The sequence below is a fragment of the Varanus komodoensis genome, unplaced genomic scaffold (assembly GCF_004798865.1).
Source record: "Varanus komodoensis strain SLA01 unplaced genomic scaffold, ASM479886v1 scaffold30, whole genome shotgun sequence".
NCBI classification, from domain to species: Eukaryota; Metazoa; Chordata; class Lepidosauria; order Squamata; family Varanidae; genus Varanus; species Varanus komodoensis.
In genome coordinates, this window is record NW_025335762.1 from 2,259,923 (window position 1) to 2,281,963 (window position 22,041).

The 22,041-nt window shown below is 48.7% G+C and overlaps 1 protein-coding gene across 2 annotated transcripts in view; it reads left to right on the forward strand.

Moving 5' to 3' along the window:
• The window catches only part of BMP1 (bone morphogenetic protein 1), a 70,915-nt gene that overhangs the window by 35,700 nt on the left and 13,174 nt on the right, over positions 1-22,041 (forward strand). For both annotated transcript variants that reach the window (XM_044437418.1, XM_044437416.1), the window contains exons 8-15: positions 3,503-3,618; positions 7,192-7,294; positions 8,850-8,966; positions 10,448-10,593; positions 12,546-12,741; positions 13,952-14,077; positions 15,718-15,878; positions 17,371-17,551. In XM_044437418.1, the coding sequence (XP_044293353.1) occupies positions 3,503-3,618; positions 7,192-7,294; positions 8,850-8,966; positions 10,448-10,593; positions 12,546-12,741; positions 13,952-14,077; positions 15,718-15,878; positions 17,371-17,551 (1,146 nt within the window). The remainder of the gene's footprint in view (positions 1-3,502; positions 3,619-7,191; positions 7,295-8,849; positions 8,967-10,447; positions 10,594-12,545; positions 12,742-13,951; positions 14,078-15,717; positions 15,879-17,370; positions 17,552-22,041) is intronic.

The window sequence follows — 22,041 nt, forward strand, 5'->3', positions numbered from 1 at the left end:
CTGCCCCCTTTCTTCCTCTTGCAAGGAATCCAGGTTGGCTTCTAGAGGTCTCCAGGTCTCCCTCCCAACCTCACAACAACCCTACGAGGTGGGACAGGCTGGTGTCAGTTCCTGGCCCAGAGGCACCCCGTGAGCTGCTTGGCCAAAAAGGAGACTAGACCCCAGATCTGCCGAGCCTTCCTTCAGCACTAACCGGCATGCCCTGCCAGTGAAGAACTAGAGAACTAACCTGCCCAAAGACTGAGTGCAAGGCAGAGAGGGAGGCCGGACCCGTGTGCGCTCAGCTGCTCCTTCGAACAACCATTTCCACTGCCAGTAGAAAGTTATTCTGCAAAAGACGGGCTGTTTTTGTCTCTCCTTTTTTCAGCCAGGCATCTCCTCTCCCTGGCTTTTTCCGTTCTCACTCACAAATACCCACTCTCAGTATCTCACACACTTGTGCAAACGCTCCTGGGTACCCATCATGGATGCGTGGACTCTGCAAGGATATGAACAACCGTACACCCCGCCTTTTGTGGTCCTGCGGCGATCCCCCTCCTTGATCATCTCCAGACCTTTTCCTTCTCTGCCTCTTTCTCCATCCTCAGTCCCTGCTCCAACTGGCTTCCCACCGACCACCAGCTGCTTGGCTCCCTCGGCCCTTCCTACTGCTGCTGTCCCCAGTTCATCCCAAAACAGCAATAGGATCCCTATTGGCTTGATGGCTGGGCGCATGCACTGATGTGCCATCTCCATGGCCTAAGAACCCCTTTCTACCCCACGTGTGGCCTGGCCCAGAGGCAGTTCATGAGAAATGAAGACGGCAGCCACTTTGAAGCAGTCCCACCTGCCCATAAGACCAGTTTTAAAAGTTTAGCAAAAACTGAAATGAGGCCGGATGGGGCACTTCTATGGGCCCCCAGGAAAATGCACACGGGCACAGTGGTGCTCATCAGCCCTCTGCTTCCAGCCCCCTTCAAAGATGCATGTTTTATTTACAAAAATATTGAGAACTTTCAGGTACCAGGTTCTTCTCCTGCAGATCAGGTGTTCAGTGCTGAGAAAGGCAAGGAAAAGCTGTTGCCTGGCCTTGCCCAGTCGTTTTTCACACACCTGCTCTTTCTCTCGCTCGTATTGCTCCACTCCCAGCTTCCAGCCTTACTTCTCTCTTCTCAGTCCTTTCCCTTGCCCATTCTTGGCCACCTTCCTTCTCTCCCGACACAGCCCCGGCTTTGCCCTTTCTCTCCCATTCACCCCTTAATCTTGTTAGTCCTCTCCGTTTCCAACCTCTAGTCTTGCCATCGCTTCCTCCTACACACACACCCCTTTCTTCCCCATCTAGTCCTGCTCCTTCCCTCCCCTCTTCCCATAAGATTCCTCCCAAAAGGTCCAGAAGGGCTCAGTGTATCGGATCGCAGCCTCTGGCTTCTCAAGGGCAGGGGGGCATGCGTTGTTTAGCGGCCCTGCCGTTGCTTTGCTGCTCTTGGGTGTTTTACGAGGATTTTGGATTGTATTGGGCTGGTATTGTGAGCTCGCTTCTTCTTGTGAGCCCTTTGGTGTCTGATTCACAGAAAGACAGGAGAGAAGTGCTCTGAAAACGGAAATAACTTCCGTGTGGCATAGAAATCTTAGAGAGTTTCCTTGATGGCACCAGGGTCTTCGTAAAGCTGCTTAAAGAATGGGCGAGGGGGAATCGGCTTGTGTTGCACATACTTGCATGTAGCTTTCTAGCTGATCCCTGCAGTTGCGATTCCTCTTTCAGGGTGCTAACCTTGCTGTCAAGAAAAGTGGCATTTTTTCTCTCCCTTGTGTCCGAACCACAGAGCTGGAAGGTGAGAGAGATTTTGGTGCACGGACCATCAGTTTGTCTTCTTGGAAAGGGTCCAGGAGCGCCAGCACCTCTTCAGCCGGGCTTCATCTAGTCGGCTCGAGTGGCCTCCAGATGGTGGGGCTGGACCCGCTCCAGATGGTGCGGAGCTGAAAAGCTTGTCCGGGTCCCAGCTGGCGAGCCGGCTGGCTGGAGGCAGGGCAACGTGGCAATGCAGGGAGGTGACCCCCGTGCCTGAATTTTAGCGGAGGGTGTGGGGCGGAGGGTGGGCGGCTGGTTGTGGCCACTGGCAGGGTTTTCTGGCCGCCGGATGCAAGCTGGCTGGCTCTGGCAGGCTGGCATGGCTGGGAAGCGGGCCGGGGGGGCGGCAGCATTTTTCCTAAGAGGATTGTGGATCCCCTGGTGCTTTGCTGCAAAGGGAGGGAAGGGCAGCGGCAGGAGGGGAACACGAAAACTCTTGTCAAGGGTTAGCTTGCCTGCGCCGAAGCCCTGACTTCCATCACTGTGGCAACATGGCATCAGGTTAGGTTTCCATAGCTACTTTCACAGCTGCAGAACAAGCCGCCGCTGCGTTAAGGAAAGGAGGGGGGTCTTTATCTTGAATGAGCTGATTTCAGGAGCAAAACGGGCAGAGCAACACATGGCAATTTCCTGGGGGATGCGATTGCTTTGGAGAAGCAGCAATGCTGCTCTGCGGACCTCCGTGTACAGGTGTCCGCAATATGACTGGGCATAAAATCACCATTGTCGTGAGCTTGGCCACACAGCCTGCCTGCTTTCTTTTCTTTAATGCATGTTTCTAGTCCCTAGGGCTGCCGATGTGGACTTGAAACTGAAAATATGCCTCATTCAACAGGAGAAGTTTCAAAAGCTCAGCTGGGTGTTGACAAACAGGATTTATTTATTTATTTCCATTTCTGTGCCACCCCATAAACCAAGGATTCTCTGGTTGGCTTCCAGTGCAAAAACAGCATAAAAATGTGCATAATTTAGAATAAAACAGTTATTAATCAGTTAAAATGGTGAAACATTGAATAAAATGTAGCCACACACTCCAGTAAACACAACCAATAAATTACCCAAAATTAAATTAAGATAAAAATCCATAACAAAATAGAAAAGTATTAAATTAAATTAAATTAAATTAAATCAACCAAAAACTTCTTTAAGTAAAAACGTTTTCAGCTGGCACCATTGTTGGCCTTCAGCACCAGTAATATGTAGTTCCCTGATCTTCCTCATAACTTGGAAAAGAAGTTCCACAAAAGAAATGTTTGCTTAATTTCCATCCTGCTGCATTTTGAAGTTACTGTTTTTTGGGTTTGCTCACATTGTGGGATTTTGATTCGGAGACGTGGAAGCTGCATGACTCCAACTGGAGGGGCATTCTCTCTCTCGCAGCCCTGTCTTTAGTGGGTTTGGAACAGTACGCAAGGGGCATGTCCCGGGGCAGGCAGAGATCTTTGCCCGCCTGCCACCATCTGGGTACAAGTGATCCGGCTGCCCAAGGTCGGGCTGCTGTACTGGTCGTCCCGGACTGCAGAGACAGCTTGCCTGGTACCTGGAATTCCAGCCACCTGGCTGCACCGAGCGTGTGCTTTGCCAGGACAGTGTAGGACAAGCAGCTTCACGGCTGTTGCTGAACTCGCTTTTGAAATGCCTGTGTGTTTTCTTGCTTTCCCCCTCTCCCTGCAGCCTGTGGAGAGACTCTGCAGGACAGTCAAGGCAACTTCTCCTCACCTGACTTTCCCAATGGGTATTCGGCACACAAGCACTGCATTTGGAGAATATCCGTCACGCCAGGGGAAAAGGTATTTGCTGGCCCAGTCCGCTGTGTGCCGCATCACTTGGCTTGTCTCACCTCTGTCCCCTCCAGTCTGCCTTTTTCTCTTCCCACCCAAATGTTTCTCTTCCTTTCCTTCCTAAGGCTTCTTCGCATCACCCTCTTTCCCATGAGAGATGTTGCCTTTCCGGGTTTATTTCTTTATTTATTAAATTCATACCCTGCCTTTTTGCTTGCAAGAAACGCAAAGCAGCTTGTATAATTCTCCTCCTCCTGCTCTCAGTCTTATCCCCACAACAACAGCCCTGTGAGGCAGGCTGGGCTGAGAGTCTGACTGGCCCAAAGGCACCCAGTTGGCTCCATGGCTGAGCAGAGACTAGAACCCAGATCCCCCGAGTCTCACGTTTTAACCACTACGCCTTGCTGGGTTCTGTGAAAAAGGCCATCCCAGACCTGTTACATGGTCGGGGCTTCTTATCCCTTGACTATAGAACCTAGCAAAGCAAGACCATCTGGGAAGTGATGTGCTCACCCAGCTTTACTTGGAGGGTTATGCCCTGAGGCTTGTTTCCCTCTTCTGCGTTTCCTTCTTTTCCAATATCTCCTCCTTCCTTGACACTTTTGATAGGAAATTTCCCTACCCCATTTTGAAAACACCGGTAGGGAAACGGCTGCAGGCACTTTGCAGTGCTGACATGTCCGAATGTTGTAATAGTGGGACACAAAGTTCTCAGATGAAAGGCCCCTGGCTGGGGTCACAGTCCGTACCTCTGTGCTCAGGCCACGCTCCAGTCCCACCTCCTTTCCCCAATCACTGATCGCTTGCTGGTTTCGCAGCTTCTGTGCGGTCCCCACTCTCCTCTCCCTTCTGAAACGCCTCTGCTAAAGTCTAGTTTGTGGCAATGAAAGCTTCAAGGAACAATCCTGTACATGTTTAGGCAGCAAAAAGGTTCCCTTACTGGGAACTGTGGACCTTTTTTCTATCCAAACATGCGCAGGCTTACCCTGGCACTAAAATAAGCTGGTAATGTTGGTCCTGTGCCTTTTGCCCTTCAGTTCTGCCCGCTATTGGAATGTGGCCCCCGCAAGCCTCTCCGAAAAGGAATTTGGCCCTTGGGCTGAAAGGGGGTCAGCATCCCTGCTCTCTGGAGAGAGTCCCACATTTGCAAGCTCACGTGACTCCTACCTGTGTGCTTTGCACAACCCTGAATCTTGCATTTTCAAGACTCAAGCAGAGAAACAGTCAGCTACTCGCCCTGTTATCTGTCAGACTCGCAGTATTTCCTGTTGTTCGTTCTGCTGCATCCCGTGCCTCTGTTTTGCACTGCAGGCTTATCTTTGTCCCTAACAGTTTGGAACAGGCAGTGCTCCTTCTGGAAGAGGGTCCAAGTCTGCCTGTCAGACTCATTCTGAGCTGGACTTTGGCACAGAGATTTGGGACCATTTCTGGGTGGATGAGCCAAAGTGACTGGTGGCTTGGAACAGCTGGCTCAGGAATGCCGGCGCTTCCAAGGACGGAAGAGCACAAGCAGTCCTAGCAGTGCAGGAGCTGAATTTGGCCTGAGATGTTTTTCGCCGGGAGCATCTGGGATTATTCATCAGGGGCCTCCCGGGATCTGACTGCATCTCAAAAGTGCCAACCCAAATTGACAGAAAGACAGAGCTGAGCAAGAGTAGAGGACATGCACCTTTCAGGCCCTTTGCTGACATTCGGACCACTCTCTGTTTCAGGGTAGAAGTGAATTGCTGCCATGGGTACAGTCCGATGGGGCTGCTTCCCTTCCGCAGGCAGTGGGTCCCGCCAATTCTGCTGCAGCCAGTGGGACCCACTGCTTATGACAGGCCGGCCAGGGCTGGAAGCAAGCATTTCCGCTCGATTCGGGTTGCCCCAGAAGCACTAAATTGCCACGGGAGTTCTGATGGGACCCACGTGCGCGGTAGATTGGCAGGGCGTGGGCGACCCATGGGATCCAGCCAGCCTAGTTCAGGTTTACCTGCTCAGGTGCCTTGAATGGGTAGGCAAAAACCAGGCAACCATCAGGAGAGACTCTCAGGGGGTACCCTCACGTCTGAGATGAGCAAACTCTCAGGCCGGAGCTGGACAGGGCCTGGTGCGTTACGGACTGGCCGAATTGGCAGGCTCGATGCTCCGGTGGGCTAGAACAGAAGCTCACGGCTGCCCTCAGCAGGCTGAGCTCAGCCTTCCAGGCTCACTCTGCCCGCACAGGCATTACTGGGAACGCCGGTCGGCAATTTTCAAAATGCTCCAGCGTGCTAGCAAGGGAAAGCGACCTTCCTGTTTTGTAAATGGGTGTGGGTTCAGCAAGGGTTAAAATGCCATACCCTTCGCAGTTCTGGATGGGTTTTTCATCCAGGAGTGTCCACCCCGGCTGCCAGCTCTCCTGTTCCAAACAGAGCTGCCAATGTTTTGAAAGAGGAGATGTGACACCATGAGGCATCCTAAACAAAAGCTCCAAACAGATTCAAGCTCCAAACCTTCATGAATTATCTGCCTTTTGCCTCCTTGAACTACAGATTTTCAAAGCAAAACAAGACGTCACAAGAGGTAGCCCTGGGCATTCAGGTTATATTTCTGCTGCATCTACAGTAATTAAACATAATGTCCATTTTATGTCTAATTTTGCCTTTCAGGCCAGTTTGTTTAGTGTGCTTTCCAAAGGAAGGGAAAGCAAGCAAAAGAATGAGGGATACTCGTTCTATAGTTATGCACATATACTTTCACTATTTCAACTTGGACATATATAGGTTCTTTATAGTTGGTCAGTTTACATATTCCAGTAAGTGATAAATGGTGTCCAGCTTTCTGGGAAAGTCTGGATGAAGTTCGTTTCTCCTTCCCTTAGCAATTTATAACTTATTTTATACTTTGCCATGGCAGTCTAAATCCTATTTTTCCATTGTATCAGAGACTGTACCATTGCCAAGCTTTTGCTAAGAGGGCCGTTACCATATTAACATATAGCTCACCACCCCCTCTCAGTCACTAGGGATCTGGTTTTTAGCAACACCCAGGAGTATAGCTGCTGGTGTTAATTGCAACTTCTAGTCTGTAATTTCTCTGATGTGGTTTATTATCTTCTTCTAATGTTCTTTGCCATATGGTTTATATATGCCGTAAAGTCTCTACATGTGTTTCTTTAAAGGACCCTGGCTCCTAAGGCTGCCCCTCTTTGGAAGAAGGGATGTATGGGCAGGAAAACACGTCAGGGAGAAGGATTTGGGAGGGGGACAGCAGGAGGTGAAGCACAGGTGGGCCAAAAGGGACCTTGTCCAGGTGGGTCTGATGTAATGGAGACCACCAGGACCCCTGAGCTTTTACTTCAGCATCTGCCCCAGACTGCAGGGCAGTGGGGCAGAGGGTTTTCCAAAGAGATAGTGCTCCAAAGGAGAAATTCAGGGCTCCAGCCCTCTGGAATGGCCCCTAACACGGCCTCCGATAGCAACGCTTAGGCCAGCTATGCGCATTCTCAGGTAATTACCCTCAAATCAGTGGAGAGCACATGAACTGGAGGAATGCATGGAGCATCTTGTTCAGTCTCTGCTTTCTTACCTCCCGGTGCGACTTCTACTTGCTTCCCAGATCATTCTGAACTTTACATCCCTGGATCTGTATCGAAGCCGGCTCTGCTGGTATGACTACGTGGAGGTGAGAGACGGGTTCTGGAGGAAGGCCGCCCTGCGAGGTAACCAATGGGAATGTCTCAGTGGCCAAGCTGGGCATGTGGCTTGATTCCAAGAGGCACATCTTTTAATATTGGAGGAAACTCTTTAAGTTTTTTTTTTTTTTTTTGTAAGCCATCCAGAGACTTTAGTATTGGACCGTATATAAACACCTTAAAATAATGAATGAATGAATGAATGAATGAATGAATGAATGAATGAATGAGTTCATCTATGAAGCCACCCATGAAGCACCAGCTAACTCATCCTCTGTTTGTGGGGCAAGATTAAAATTTATTTGGTTAAGTATTTCACCTTTTCAGGAGCTTAGGGAAAAGCTTTGGGGCAGCGACACAGTCAGGTATAACAACTTCTTCCTCTGTTTGAAGTTCAGGGATAAATATTGCAAATTCCACTCTGGCCAAAAGATTCCCAACACTCATTCTTCCTCCACGTACTACAATACATGTGCATCATTTGTTATTTCACCTGTGATGGCAAATTATGCTTCCTTTATCCTTCCTTTATATTAATACCTCTTTCCTCACTGCCCATTTCTGAGGATCTATCAGTTATACATTAAATAGGAATAAAATGCATTGCATTCTCTTACTTTTACAGACTGTGTTGTAGCTTTGTTTGTTTGTCTAGTTAAAGCCCTTGAGTTAAAGCGAAGGCAGGAAGCTTTTAAGCAGTGGAGAAACGAATGAGTCTTGCTCTGGTTTGTGATGGATGCGCATCAACATATCCATCCTCAGTGCAGCCCTGAGATAATGTGGCTGCAACTCATCACTGACCAGAAAACTGCATCTTGATCTAAAAGACTTCATTTGATATAGAATCTTCCCCTACCCTGGGCCTTCTGCCCAGAGAAAAAGAACTGTTTTTCTTTTTTCTTTTAAATTTACTTGATGTGCATGTTGTGGTTTTTAGAAACCAAGCGCTTCAAAGGCAGGGTGCACTCCAGCGGAGCGAAACTCAGGGAACCCAGGTTCAATTTGGATGCCAGGAAGCACTTCCTGACATTTCGGACCCCGAGGGTATGGAATGGGCTTCCATGGGAGCTGGTTGAGGCCCCATCGGTGTGGGAGTTCAAGGACAGGCCGGACATGCACATGGTGGACATGTCGTGAGCAGAGCCAGCTGGAGCTGGGGTTCAGACTAGATGGCCCCAGAGACCCCTTCTGACTCGCTCTGTTTCTGTGTTTTTATGATGCTTCTGCAGACAGATGCATGAGATGTTTGGAATATACTTTCTTTTTCTCTGTTTACTCTGCATGGCTTTTTCAGCCCTCAGATCTTTTCTTGCATGGTTTCATATTCTGAGCTCACAACAAATTGAACAAATCAAGTTACACACGCGCGCGCTTGTGTACAAGGCTTCTGGCTTTTTCTGCTCCCAGGATTCCACTTTTCAAAAAATTTCAGGCTTTTGGCAGTGAGAAAGGAATAGAGATTAAGGTTAGATACCCATCAGACCTTCGGATGTGAGTATATCAGAAAGGAATGGCATAGCAGAGTTTTCATGCAATGGGCGTGTGAACAGCATACACAAAAAGGCATTTGGTTTTTCTCCAGGTAGGTTCTGTGGGAACAAACTTCCAGAGCCCATCCATTCCACGGACAGTCGCCTCTGGATCGAATTCCGCAGCAGCAGCAATTGGGTCGGCAAAGGGTTCTTTGCGGTCTATGAAGGTACTGCTTTCTTACTCCATCTGGGCGTAGTTACAGTGCCCCCAGACGGAGAGTGCAGGGCAGGCTATGCTCCAAATTAATTCAAGGAGGGGATAGATAGCCGGTCAGACCACACAGATGTGCTTATGCAAGGAAGGAAGGAAGGAAGGAAGGAAGGAAGGAAGGAAGGAAGGAAGGAAATGGTAAATGGCAAAGCTTCACGCAGCAACAAAGGTTCAAGCAGCCTGCACAACTCCCTGGCCCTGCAGACCTCCCCAGCTTGACCACCCCAGCACTTAAAAGACTCACTTTGCAACTCTTCTGCCCTTCCCTCCCTGGCAGATGTTTGGTGATAGGGGAAAAGGTGGAAACAGTGGGGGAAATGGGAGGGATGGCCAGTGGAAAATGTTGCCTGGACTTCCCATAAAATTCCAGGGATGAGGCATGGTGATAGCACTATGTTGAGAGGTGGGAAGGGTTTCAGTATAAGGATCAGGGCTGGATAAATTGCTGGAAACAAGAAGAAAGAAGATGCTTTCGGCCCTGCCCGTCACTGCAACATGCCCCTCAAAGCTTCTCTGAAATCAGGCTGAGAAAGGTTCATTTTGTCATAGACCCTGTGGAGTGGGCCTGGAGTAGCTCAAAGTCGCCTTACCCCGTTCCATGAGGAAGAAACCTCCATGTCAGAATCAATTGCAGGTCTCCACTAAAGGTCACGTCAGCTGGGTGCTGGCACTGAGATGCAAACAACCTGGCCAAGGTCACCGCCACTTAGCCCTTCCAGTTAGTTCTCCAAGAGATCCCAAGCTGCTTGAGTGGTGGATTGCCACCAGGCCCAGAGAATGCGGAATCCACAAGATTCCATCTCGGAGCCTGTTGCTGGATACCCAGAAGACTTTCATAGCAAGAGAGTCTTCTGAATCTCCACCCAGGCAGGAGCGGGGACCGAAATAGATAGATTCCACTGGGACAGGAAGCTCGGGGGCCTTTCTTTAGAACCAGTGCTAGACTGCAAATCCCCCAGAAGGAGAGGGAAGGCCTGACGCAGGCACTAGAGGAATTGCACCATGGAAAATGCAGGTTTTCAGAGGACCAGGTGGGCAGCCCAGCGCAGGGCTGTGAATAGCTGGGCTGTGTCCTTCTGATAATGTTGCCTTTTGCCACTGAGCTGCCCCTTTAAACCACTTAACTTGTGTTGTGAAACTGACCGTTTTGTTCTTTTTGCCTGGATCGCTCGTACATACTTGATCCTGTTTTCACCAAAACTCAGGCCGAGCGTTTCTGGGGTGAACGGAGAGAGGCTCCCAAGGGGGGGTGCCACATCACGGGTCGTGTTAAGTGTGCATTTAGCAGCCAGATGAGCCTCTCCTGACTTAGATGACAAGAAACCTCTCCCTCTTTGCAGCCCTCCTCCTTTCTGGACACATCCCCGCCCAACTTCGAGGGAGCAGCCAGATTTCCAGCTGGGTTGCATCTCTCACCCTGTTTCGTTCTTCTTCCAGCCATCTGTGGAGGAGAGGTGAAGAAGGATAACGGGCACATCCAGTCTCCCAACTACCCCGATGACTACCGGCCCAATAAGCTGTGCATCTGGAAGGTTACTGTCTCGGAGGGATACCACGTGGGACTTTCTTTCCTTTCCTTTGAGGTACCAATGGCGTTTTCTCCAGGAAGAAGGATTTCAGCTCCTTTCCAGTGGTCCAGCAATGTGATATCGAAAAAGATACCGAAATGCAAAACGTTGCATTTAATGCTCGCATTTTTTAAAAAAGGCATAAAGCAGCCACTGGGGGTGGGGGTCATCAGGTCTGCAGCAGCAGGGAGCGCGAGTCTCTCCCTTTCTTCCCCAGCTGCAGCCCAGGGAAGGTCGCTTATCTGCAGCCCTGCGTGATGGACTCCTCGCTGGCCATCGCAACTTACCTTTCAGTCTGAGACTCGCTTGATCTCGCTCTGCTCTCGGCCCTTCTCAGGGCACCAGTTAAATAATTGCTTGCTTCCTTCTGCATTTGAAAGCCATGTGTGTCAAGTCAGCAGATGGGGAGCTAGGAAACCCCGTTATTATTCCTGACACATGCCCTGACTACTCATAAACTGGAGGCTGTTCCAAGCTGCTCTGAAAGTACATTATTTTCTGAGTGGGTGCAAAAAGTTCACAGCACTGTCTTCTTGGACCTGTTCTTCTCAAAATTGCAAGGTTGGTATGTTTTCCTTTTCTTCTCCATTTTTTGGAAAAGCCTTGTTCATAGAAAGCTAGCATGTCAGGGAGAAGGCTAAGCTGGGATCCCCTAGACATGCTGGCTTTCCACCAACAAGGAGTTTTTGAGGTAAGGAAGCACTGAGTGCAGTGTTTCCTTAACTGTGCTCTGAGGTGGTGATGCTGAGGTTTTGCCATCTAAGTCTGGCACGTCCAGCTCCCGAGAATTTCCTTGCACCTCCAAGAGCCATCTATGCAACACTATCCCAGGAAAAAGATGCACAGAGTGGAAATCTTTCTGCAGTGCAATGCGATAAAGTACATGTACCACCCCTAAAGAATGGACATAGCAATCTCAGTATTCTAGCCCAACTTTTACTGTCATTATCTCATGCCAGCGGCATGGCAAGTAACGCAGGCCATTCCCTGGGGGCTTTCAGGCTGCATTTGGTAGTCAAGACAGAATTGGAGAAGACGGGGAGATGCTAGGATTTTGCTGAAGAACTGGGGGGAAAGTGGTGATGGTGAAAGAGAAGCAAAGTCAGATGAGGTCTGGACTTTTGAGCACTCTTGGAAGGACTGCCACTTGCTAAAAATTCAAACTATCGCTGCCAGGTTTGGCAGTGCTTTTGGATTGTGTATGTGTTGTTGTTGTTGTTAGTTGCGAAGTCGTGTCTGGCCCATTGCAACCCCATGGACAACACTCCTCCACGCCCTCCTGTCCTCCACCACCCCCCGGAGTCCACTTAGGCTCACACCGACTGCTTCAGTGGCTCCATCCAGCCACCTCATCCACTGCCGTCCCCTCCTTCTTTTGCCATCGATGTGTACGTGTACGTGCACAATCACACTGGTAGGGGCCTCCAAAATTTAGCAAATGGCTGCGACTGTCCTCCAAAAGGCATGTCCTAGTTTGGCTCTGACCACTCAGTATTGCATGCATTTATTTACTTATGGTATTTATGAGTCATGCCATAATCAATGTAGGCGGAATAACTTAAAAGCAATGACAACAATAAAAATATACTCACAATAAAAGAATATACCTCCTAGAGACAGAACAGTAAAATCAGAATAAATCATTTTAAACAGAAGCCCCAGCGGATCTCTAAAAAGCCTAGATTTATTTACATTTTTAACTCCGCGGGTGCTGCAAAGACTTCAGAGTAGCTTGGAGGAAAGTGTCTCTGGAATGGGTGTATCCTGCGCATGAGTGGAAGATAACCCAGAGACCATGAGTGCCTGCTAGCCACTCTTGTGGCCCCCACAGTTGCACCAGTCTTTCTGCCTCTACTCTGCCAACAACAGCTGGAGTGGCTGCCACCCGTTGCACAGCGGTAAATCGGGCAGATTTGGCTTGTCCTCCAGTGGGATCTGACCTAGTGACCACCTCCGGTTCCCCACAGATTGAGCGGCACGACAGCTGCGCTTATGACTACCTGGAGATCCGAGACGGTAACACCGAGTCTGGAAATCTGATCGGAAGGTACTGCGGTTATGATAAACCCGACGACATTAAGAGCACCTCCAACAAGCTGTGGATGAAGTTTGTGTCAGACGGGTCCATCAACAAGGCTGGCTTTGCTGTCAACTTCTTCAAAGGTACCGCGTTTCTCTGGTTAGTTCCCGCACAGGGCCTGAACAGCAGCAAGTTTCTGTGCTGTGGGAAGCACATGCTCTCTTGGGATAAGTATCTGCACTTATCCAGCTCCAGGAGAGGACAAGATGGTTGTGCACTGCTGTTATCCTGCTCTCAGATTCGATCCAGCGGACCGGCATTTCCAACTTGTGCTCGGAGACAGAAGATCTGGCTTTTAAACAAGGCATTCCCAAGGAATGCAGGCCCCTTGCAATGGCTGTATTGTTGGGTAAATTATCCAGATGGGTTTTTTCCTCTTTCAGCCACTGGGAGGCAGATTTCACCAGGGAAACGTACCTGTATTTTTGCCGGGCAGAGGGACAGTTCCTTTTCTCCCTCACAGGTGACTTCTTATCCTGCATAATTTACTACATGGTCACACAGGTATTCTTTTTCTTCCATGCTGGATAGGGAACTTTGTTTCTCTACCTGTCTGGCCTGCCTCTGTGACTCGCAGGGCATGTGGGTGGAAGCAGGAGCAGAGTAGAAACCGCAGGTGCAGCTTAGCAGTGGACCAGAACTGGACAAAGGCCATGTTGTGTCATATGGGTTCTGCCAGAAGAATGGAGAAGAGGTTGTTGAGGTTCAACAGGTAGTGACCTTTCCCTGAGTCCAAAAGCCAAGTTCCTTGAAGCCATGCCAAGGCTATATGCTTTCAGCTTGTTAAGAGCACCAGAGATGATTGCCTTTCCCAATCTTTCTGTAGAGAAGGGCTGCTTTTGCTATGAGAACAAAAACTGTTTCCCTTGCTGGAGCAACTTTCAGGAAGCAGGGTTGAGAGCCTGTCTGGATCCCGACAGACTCTGCAGTAGTGGGAGAAAAGAAACTTTATAAAATCCACAGTGAGACGCATAATCCTTCATTCTTGGTCTGGAAAGAACACTTGACACTTTGCTCACCTAGACCTCTGTGGAGACCCACAAAGCATCCCCTGGTCCGTGTGGAGAACTCATAGGCCTCAGAGAAAGAAACTGTAAGCTTTCTCTAGTTCGTTTACATTCTGCCTCCCTATTTCATTCAGTAGACAGCACATCATCTGTGACACAAGTGGTTTCGTTTTTTCCTAAGTATCCATAAATCCGAAGTAAGCAACCTTGGCTAATCCAAGCTGCTAAGCTGAAAACATCTATACCCAAACAACATACTGAAATTTCCTTCCTTTTCTCACCCTAGAAGTGGATGAGTGCTCCAGACCAAACAATGGTGGCTGCGAGCAGCGTTGTGTGAACACGCTTGGCAGCTACAAGTGTGCCTGTGACCCCGGTTATGAACTGGCTTCCGACAAGCGCAGGTGTGAGGGTGAGTACATGGGAAGCGGGGCGTTCACCCGGGAAGGGGCTCCTTTTGCTTACTGGAGCTGAGCTGGTGGGACAGCACGGATTCTCTGCTAGAATATGTGTCCCACTCTGGTCCTGCACAGTAAACGCCCTGCGGCTTTCCCAGTGCAGTAACAGCTGGATACAAGCCAAGACTGACAAGCTTTCTAGAAAGGCTCAGGGGGCCCGCAGGCCACATGTGCCCAGGATGGCTATGAATACGGCCCAACACAAAGACAGAAACATTATGAGATTTGAGGGGGGGGGTAATTCGATTGTGCACTTCACAAGCATGAACTTTATAAACGGCAATGTCGTGTTGTAATGTCGCGTAAAATAAATATTCGTACGCTCTTGCTTTCTGTACACATTCATGGCTTCAGTTTTATGGTGGTGTGTGGCTTCCAGTATGTTATCTTCCAAGCTCAGATAGTCAAATTGATACCATCAGGCGTTACGTGTGCTTATGGTGACTTAGTGAGGGAAACGCAGATATGATCAATCATATTTCAACCTATCACTGCAAACATTTTTATGCATTTTGACATGTTGGCTAAATACAGTCCTGTGGACAGCAAAGAATATGCAGCCTTGCTTTTCAATCTGATACAAGAATTTGAAACCAGATTTCAAGATTTCCGGGAAAATAAGCACTATTTTGGTATACTTGCAACTCCATTTACAGGCGACATAAATATGTTACCTGCCAATTTTCAATGGAATGCATAGAGCTGCAATCTGACATTCAAAAAATTTGAATCATGGGCTTTTATAGGTTCTGTCTTCCCAGAGACTAATGTCCCTTGCTTCACAATCATGCCTTATTCATGTCTTCGCTTTTTGGCAGCACCTACATTTGTGAGCAGCTAAGAGTAAAATTAGAACCAAAATATCTGATGAGCACCTTGAGAACTCAGTGAGAATTTCAATTGCTTCCAGCGAACCAATTATTGGTGCCTTTGTTTCGCAAATACAATGTCAAATATCCCATTAGTTTTATGTTCCCCTCTTTTCTGCATGATGACTTTAAAAGACTCTCTGAACGGGGTGCCACATAATTAGGATTATTATGTGAGGAGTTTTTTTGCTTATCTGTGCTTATCAGAGATCACAAAAATTATGCACAGGCCCATATATATATATTGCTCTTCAGCTTTCATTAGCATTTGTGTATTTAAGCAGCTCAAGGCTATTTTTCTTCTTCCAATGTGTCCCAGAGAAGCCAAAAAGTTGGACACTCCTGGCCTAAGTCCACTATCCTATGCACGTTTAGACAGACAAAAGCTATCGCTGGACAGCACTGGGAGCTCTGGGACATCTTCCTGTCCAGAAGTGCTTAGGATCGCACATAAAGGAACATGGTTTTCCGGCATGGAGTGGCAAGTCCACTTCTGGAAAGTTCTCGCTACCAGCAGTTTCTCATTAACAGGTTTTTTTACTAACAACAAGGCCTCAGGTATGCAGAAGGCGGGCCTTAAAGCATTCTGTGCCCAAGCCAGTCAGACTGTACAGGTGTCCACACCTGCCGCGTGGCAGAACAGAGTCGCATAGCAATGCCCATCCCACCACAGTTCAGGTCCGGACATCGCCCGGGACCAACCACCTGGTGTTTCTGTCCTGCAGCTGCCTGCGGAGGCTTCCTCACCAAACTCAATGGCTCCATCACAAGCCCTGGGTGGCCGAAGGAATATCCGCCCAACAAGAACTGCATCTGGCAACTAGTGGCCCCCACGCAGTACCGAATATCCCTCCAGTTTGACTTCTTTGAGACAGAGGGCAACGATGTGAGTAGAGCTGCCTTTGCTAACCCTGCCACATCCTCTCTTTAGTCAGGTGTACTTTCACCTGCTGTGCATTGCCGGGGAGTCGATTGCAGAGAGTCTCTGTGAAGTTTATATAACCTTTCTGGGATCATTCCACATCAGAGATGGGGCTAAGAGAGTGTCCTAAGGGAGCTGGAGCCCTGAATCTTTCCTTTGGAGTCCCAAATCTCTGGGAGGCCCTTGCTGAGGTAAAGTTACGGGCCCCTCTGAGAATCTCCGCTGCATCTAATTCTCCTGAATGAGCTGGCTTGCTGCCCAAATAAGCTCCCCTCTCCTTGACTACTCCTGCTTGGCTTTCTTTGAGAAACCAAACGCCCTCCTTTCTCCTCTCCATCCATCCCTGTTCACATATAAGGTTGTCCATAGGAGACAGGGACTTTCAAAGACACACACACAGGGACTTACGATCATATGTAAATTAGCCAAGTGTGTGCATTGATTTCATTTTGTTTGGTGGGACTAATTCACACCGACCCACTCCATATTCATGGGGCACCGAGGAAAAAGGTCTGATCCATGCCGCATATCTCCATAACAGCTATACCGAGGTTGTTGCTATGTCAGTGATCATTATTACAGGAGGAATAATTAAGAGTGAGTGAAGAAGTATCTGTTGGAGTTCTGTTGGAGAGGATGGAAGAATAAAATTGAGTGTGTGATGGGAAATGTGGATAGAGAGGAGTGTTTCTCTCTTTCTTGTGATAACAGAGTTCACCCAAGGAAACTGCACTGAAATAAATGCAGAGCATCGTTAATCTTGGAATTCACTGTCCTGAACTGTGGTTTTGGCCACAGGCTTGTGCAGCCTTTGAAGTGGATTAGATAGCTAAGTAGAACCTCCATGTTCACAGACAGTGTATCCCAGGATCTCAACATCCATCTAACATAATCCCTTCATTAGGACCACCTCAAAAGTCACAAATAGGGCCCTCCTTTCAAGAAAAGAAGGAAGGCATCTGAAAGGTCCTACGTTTTCCATGAGCTTTGATGTGGCCTAGAAAGGTATCACACTAAATGGATTTTGGAATTTCTCTTACCTTTGCTCTTGGGATCTCTGCCTCTTTATGGCACTTCCAGGAGCATCTGGCCAGCAGTGGAGGAGCACAGAAGCTGACCTGTCTGGCCCAGCATGGCTGTCTTGGAGCCAGATTAAGGAAATCTTGTTGGGTTATTTTGTCCTGTATCGGTATTGATACCAACAAATACCTTCTCCCAACTTAAGTGATATAAGAATACTTCTGTGTCAAGTCCACCAGACCATCATTAGTCTAATGAGCATTAGTCGCATTAATGTGTGTGCATGCACACGTGTGTGTAAGTGCTGTGCGTAGTATGGGAGACCCTCACCCAGTGCACACCTGTCTCTCTGTTCTGGCTGTCTCTGCCCACCTCCCTGCCCTCCCTGCTCCTCTGGGCTGTAGCGAATGACCTCCGCCTGCCTTCCTCCCCACAGGTCTGCAAGTACGACTTTGTAGAAGTGCGCAGTGGCCTCAGTGCTGAATCGAAGCTACACGGCAAGTTTTGCGGGGCAGAAAAGCCCGATGTCATCACCTCCCAGTACAACAACATGCGCATCGAGTTCAAGTCCGACAACACTGTCTCCAAGAAGGGCTTCAAAGCCAATTTCTTCTCAGGTAGAACCACTTGGCACATCAAAGGCATGGATCTCATCCCCTCCCCTCTCTGTCTCTCTCTCTCTCTCTCTCTCTCTCTCTCTCTCTGCAGCTTCCCCTTCCTCCAGCCACTAACCCCTTTCATATCCTTACTGGTGCTTAGAGAGTGCAATCCCAAGAGGAGGTGGTGTGTTTTTGGAAAGAGAACTCTGGCTGCCACAGTCCTGGAGAGCTGGACATCCGGAAGAATGAGGTGGTGCAACCCAGCTTTCCTTAGTCTGGTCAGATAGACTCCACTGAACAACAGAGGCTCAATGCTTCCAGAATCACAAAAGAGTTTCTGTTCTCAGAAATTGTATTTCAGAGCATCAGATGTTCTGTATATACAGTGCCTGAGGTGAGATCCCACAGGCTTATCCCAACAAAGATGAGCCTGGCCTAAACATCCTGCTTCCTTTGTTTGTCCACTGCTGGGCACTGAATATTCATGGCCAAATTTAACCTGGTGGTAGCTAGTAGTATTTGTTTGGGCATACGTTTCCAAAAGAAAAAAAAACAGCAGTACTCTGGCAGTCAGAATGCTGCCCCTGTGGTGATTAAAACTAGTCTCCTGCTTGCCTAAGTTAGTGCAGTCAGCTAGTGCTCGTCTAAGCCCTCTTTGCTTCATATTAGAATCTGCCCCATGCGTTACGCGACTGCTTTTGGTTGCTAGTGGATACCTCCTCTGTTCAGTATTTGCTGTAGTCTCCACTGCACTTTACAATGCAGCAGGACATGGGCCTTTCCTAACCTGGGCCCTCCAGATTCATTGGACTACAATACCCATCACTCCTTGTCAGTGGCTGTGCTGGCCAGGAATGATGGAGCTGTAGTCCAGGGCAGACAGAGATTATGCGTTTAGGGGTGGCTGGATTACATAAACTTTCCTGGCAAGGGCAAATCTAGCAATATTAAAATTCCTTCCAGAAGGTCTCATCCTGTGCACATTGCCCCATGGGAGTCATTTAGTCAGGGAACCAGTGAGGGGCAGTGGTAAAAGTGCAAGTCTGGGACTTAGGAGATCCAGGTTCCAATCCTCACTCAGCCATAAAACTCACAGGGTGACTCTGAGCTCACCAGTGATACGGGGTCACCCACCTCACAGGGTTGTTGTGTGGATAAAGGGACAGGAGGTGGCTTGTGTAAGCTCCCCAGGTTCCTTGCAAGAGATAAAGAGGCAGGGGGTGGGTGCAATGCTTCGGAATAGTGCATTTCTACTCCTGTCAGCTGGTGGGGCTGCACTCTGAATCCAGAGGTCCCCAGTGCGAATTTCGCCCCTGCCTCTCGTGTAGGAAGCCACCTGGGGCAAGCACCCTCCCCCTTCTGGGCACTGCACCCCCTACCACTGTTCGTTGTCGTTCGTCTAACACCGAGCGGGGGCTTGAGCCCTGCAAGCATGCGGCTTCTCCTGTCTGAGCTGCGGTGTCCGCGAGCCCTGCACACTCTTGCTCTGCCCGCGTCTTCCTTCCCCAACACCCACGTTAAGCGACTGCACACCTGGCGGAGCACTGCGCCCCCTGCCTCTCCTGACTGTCTGCAAAGACAACACACTTTCACTCTGCTTGCACTCCCTTCTCCATCTCTGCACTTGCCACGAAGGGGAGAGCCCCGTTTGCTTCTGGATTGACTAGGCCTGGTTTTACGCTCCCCCTCAGATGGTTTGTGTCCATGCAGGAATGATCAGTGTGCTGAATGAGCCAGAGGAAGCCTTCCTCCGGCGAGGTATAAAGTCAAGGCCTCTAATCCGTTAGCCAGGCGGCTCCTCTCTTTGCTAGAGGTTGGGAAACCATTACCTGCTTATGTCGTCTTGCGTTCTGTGTTGCGTTGTGCCGTCTTCACAGCCTGCACGGCCCGGGGGCAAGGTTTAGCTAAACCTTTTCCAGAGCAAGCTGCTCCAGTGGGCACCGTGGAGAAAAACATCACTGGAGAATAAAAGCCTCTTGTGGGGTTTTTTGCTGCTAAATCTTCACTCTGGGAAGCCCCCTTTTCAAGGCTTGCTTATTTATTTATGAGCCCACGTTAAATCATGCGCTAAGTAGAGTGAATTTAAGCCCAGTTGTGCATCTGTTCTTTTTGATTCTGGTGGAAATGCAAACATATACAACTTGGAGTCCCACTGCAGAGTGTTTGTAACCCCTCTCCCCATGTCGTCCGTTATCCACCTTCCAGACGTGAAGGAGAATTTTACCGTGCATTGGGTCAAGACATGTGATAGAACGGCTGTTTTGTACTGACCTGCTGTAAAAGGGGAAGGGAAGCCAATGAACTGTTCCCCCAGAAAGCTGGCACTCCCTTTCTTTGCCTGACTGCTCCCTCCCCTTAGAAGGTGCACTCACGGCTTCCCAGGGGAGCCTGAGAATCTTTCCATGGGACCTTAGGAGAAGACGACTGCGAACGAACGCCCCATTTACACATCACGTCCACATAGATGGTGCTCTTGTGCCAATGGCTGGAGGACTTTCCTCCGGACCAGAAGCCCCTTGGAAAGTGGCCTGTTTGATTTGCTTCTTTTTAAATATAAGCAAGCCATGTAAAGTACCCAGGAGTCGCCTGACAATCAAGAGGCCAGGAGGCGACCCAGAATATCTCTCAGCTGACACCACTGCAGAGGCAGCCAGGTGAGTACCTTGTTCTCCTCCACTTTGTTCTAGCTTGGGGGGGACTCATCTGAGCAGAGGCATTATTTGACTGCGCAGGTCTGTCGGGGCTTCGAGACCAGGACCTGCTCTAGTTCCTCTTGATGAATGGATTTGCCTTCGTACTTTGTATTCTGCCTTGTCCCTAGTACACCTTGCGAACAAAGCGCACACGGATGTGGGAAGGGGTCTCTTTTGGAGTCACGCTCAGTTGATAAAGACAGATGCCAACTGAGTAGCGCTGAATTCTGAGCATGAACTTTGCTGCAAAGACAGCAAAGGGGATTACCAAGGCAGATATTTTATCCCATTAGGTTGTAGACTTGTCACAATGCCGTTATCTTGTCATCAGCAGGTTAGCATGCCTTTATGCATTTATTTATTATATTTATATACTGCCCCGTAGCCCATAGGGCTTGCTGGGCAGTTTACAAATAAAAACACAAATAACAGTACAGACAACACAAAACAGTAAAAACAGATTAAAGCAAATATAACAACGCCTGGTGATTATTTATTGATTTAAAACTTTTTAGGCCATCCCTTACCGTAGTTTCGGGACAGTTTAACAATAAGACAAAATAAAATAAAACACAGCATCCTGATTATGAAAATTAATACAAGGCATAAAAGCAGTTCACATGAAAATTAAATTCAAATTAATCTATCCGTTAAAGCATCGGGTGAATAAAAAGGTCTCCCCATGACCCTGGGAAGAAAGTAGACGGTGCCCAGCATGCCTCCTTGGGAAGCATGTGCCGGAGGTGGGGCGCCCCTCTCTGGATTGTCACCCCACTTCCTCCTTGGTTGTTGTTGATGTGATGCATTGGCCCTTTTGTATTGTGCTGTGAGAGCTCAGTGTTAATTGGGCTCATTATGCTCATTAGCTGGCTTACGGAAGTGGCCAGGGCCTCTTGTAAGGGCAGCCGAACTCTGTGGCCCCGTTTTCCTTGGGCTGCCTGGGGGTTGTGCATGTCCTCACTGGATGAGGCCTCCTTGCTGAATACAGACTTGGTTTGCAGGGCCTTTAGAGCTGAGCGACAGGACAGAGACAAGAAGAGCAATCAGCTAGAAAGAAGAAAGAAAGAAGAGCAATCTTTCTAGCAATCAGCTTCTTATGGCTTGATAAAGAGTTCTTTGTAACCCAAATGCCTGCATATTCCTAAATCAATCTGGATGGTTAGCGCTTGCCCTCCCAGTTGAATTTTGCCACATGGGCTACTGATCCTGTCACATGTGACCTGGAAACTCTGGTGGCAGCCCCATCCCTCAGTGGAGGTCTGGAGAGCTGGTAAATTAATGGCACATTTTGTCTAGAGCCCTACCTCCATGAGGACTAGCACGGTGCCTGTTGCGTTTGGCTTGAGACTGTGAGCCATTCATGAAAAGCAGCTGCATTATGTGGAGAGCTGCAGTGTCAGCCAAATCACTGCTCACCTCTTGTTTGTTCTCAAGAGGGTGAGAAAGGCAGAGCGAGGAGAGTGCTTTTTCATAAGTGGGGCTGTGTTAGCTGTCCATTATTGTTCAGGCAAAAGAGAAATTGAATGAGGAGCATTTGCAATTAGCTGTTTATTATTTATTTAGAATTTTTGTATGCCATCCCATCGCGTAGCCTCAGAACGGCTTATATAAATAAATAAACACAATACAAATAATACAAATAAAATCCAGATCCAGCCTGGCTGCAAATCAAAACCTATAGATGATGTTAAAAGTTATTAAAATATTGTTTCAATAAAAAGGTCTTAGCCTGGCGCTGAAAAACAAATAACGACGGCGCCAGGCGGACCTCTCTGGGGAGCGCATTCCATAGATTGGGCGCCACCGCTGAGAAAG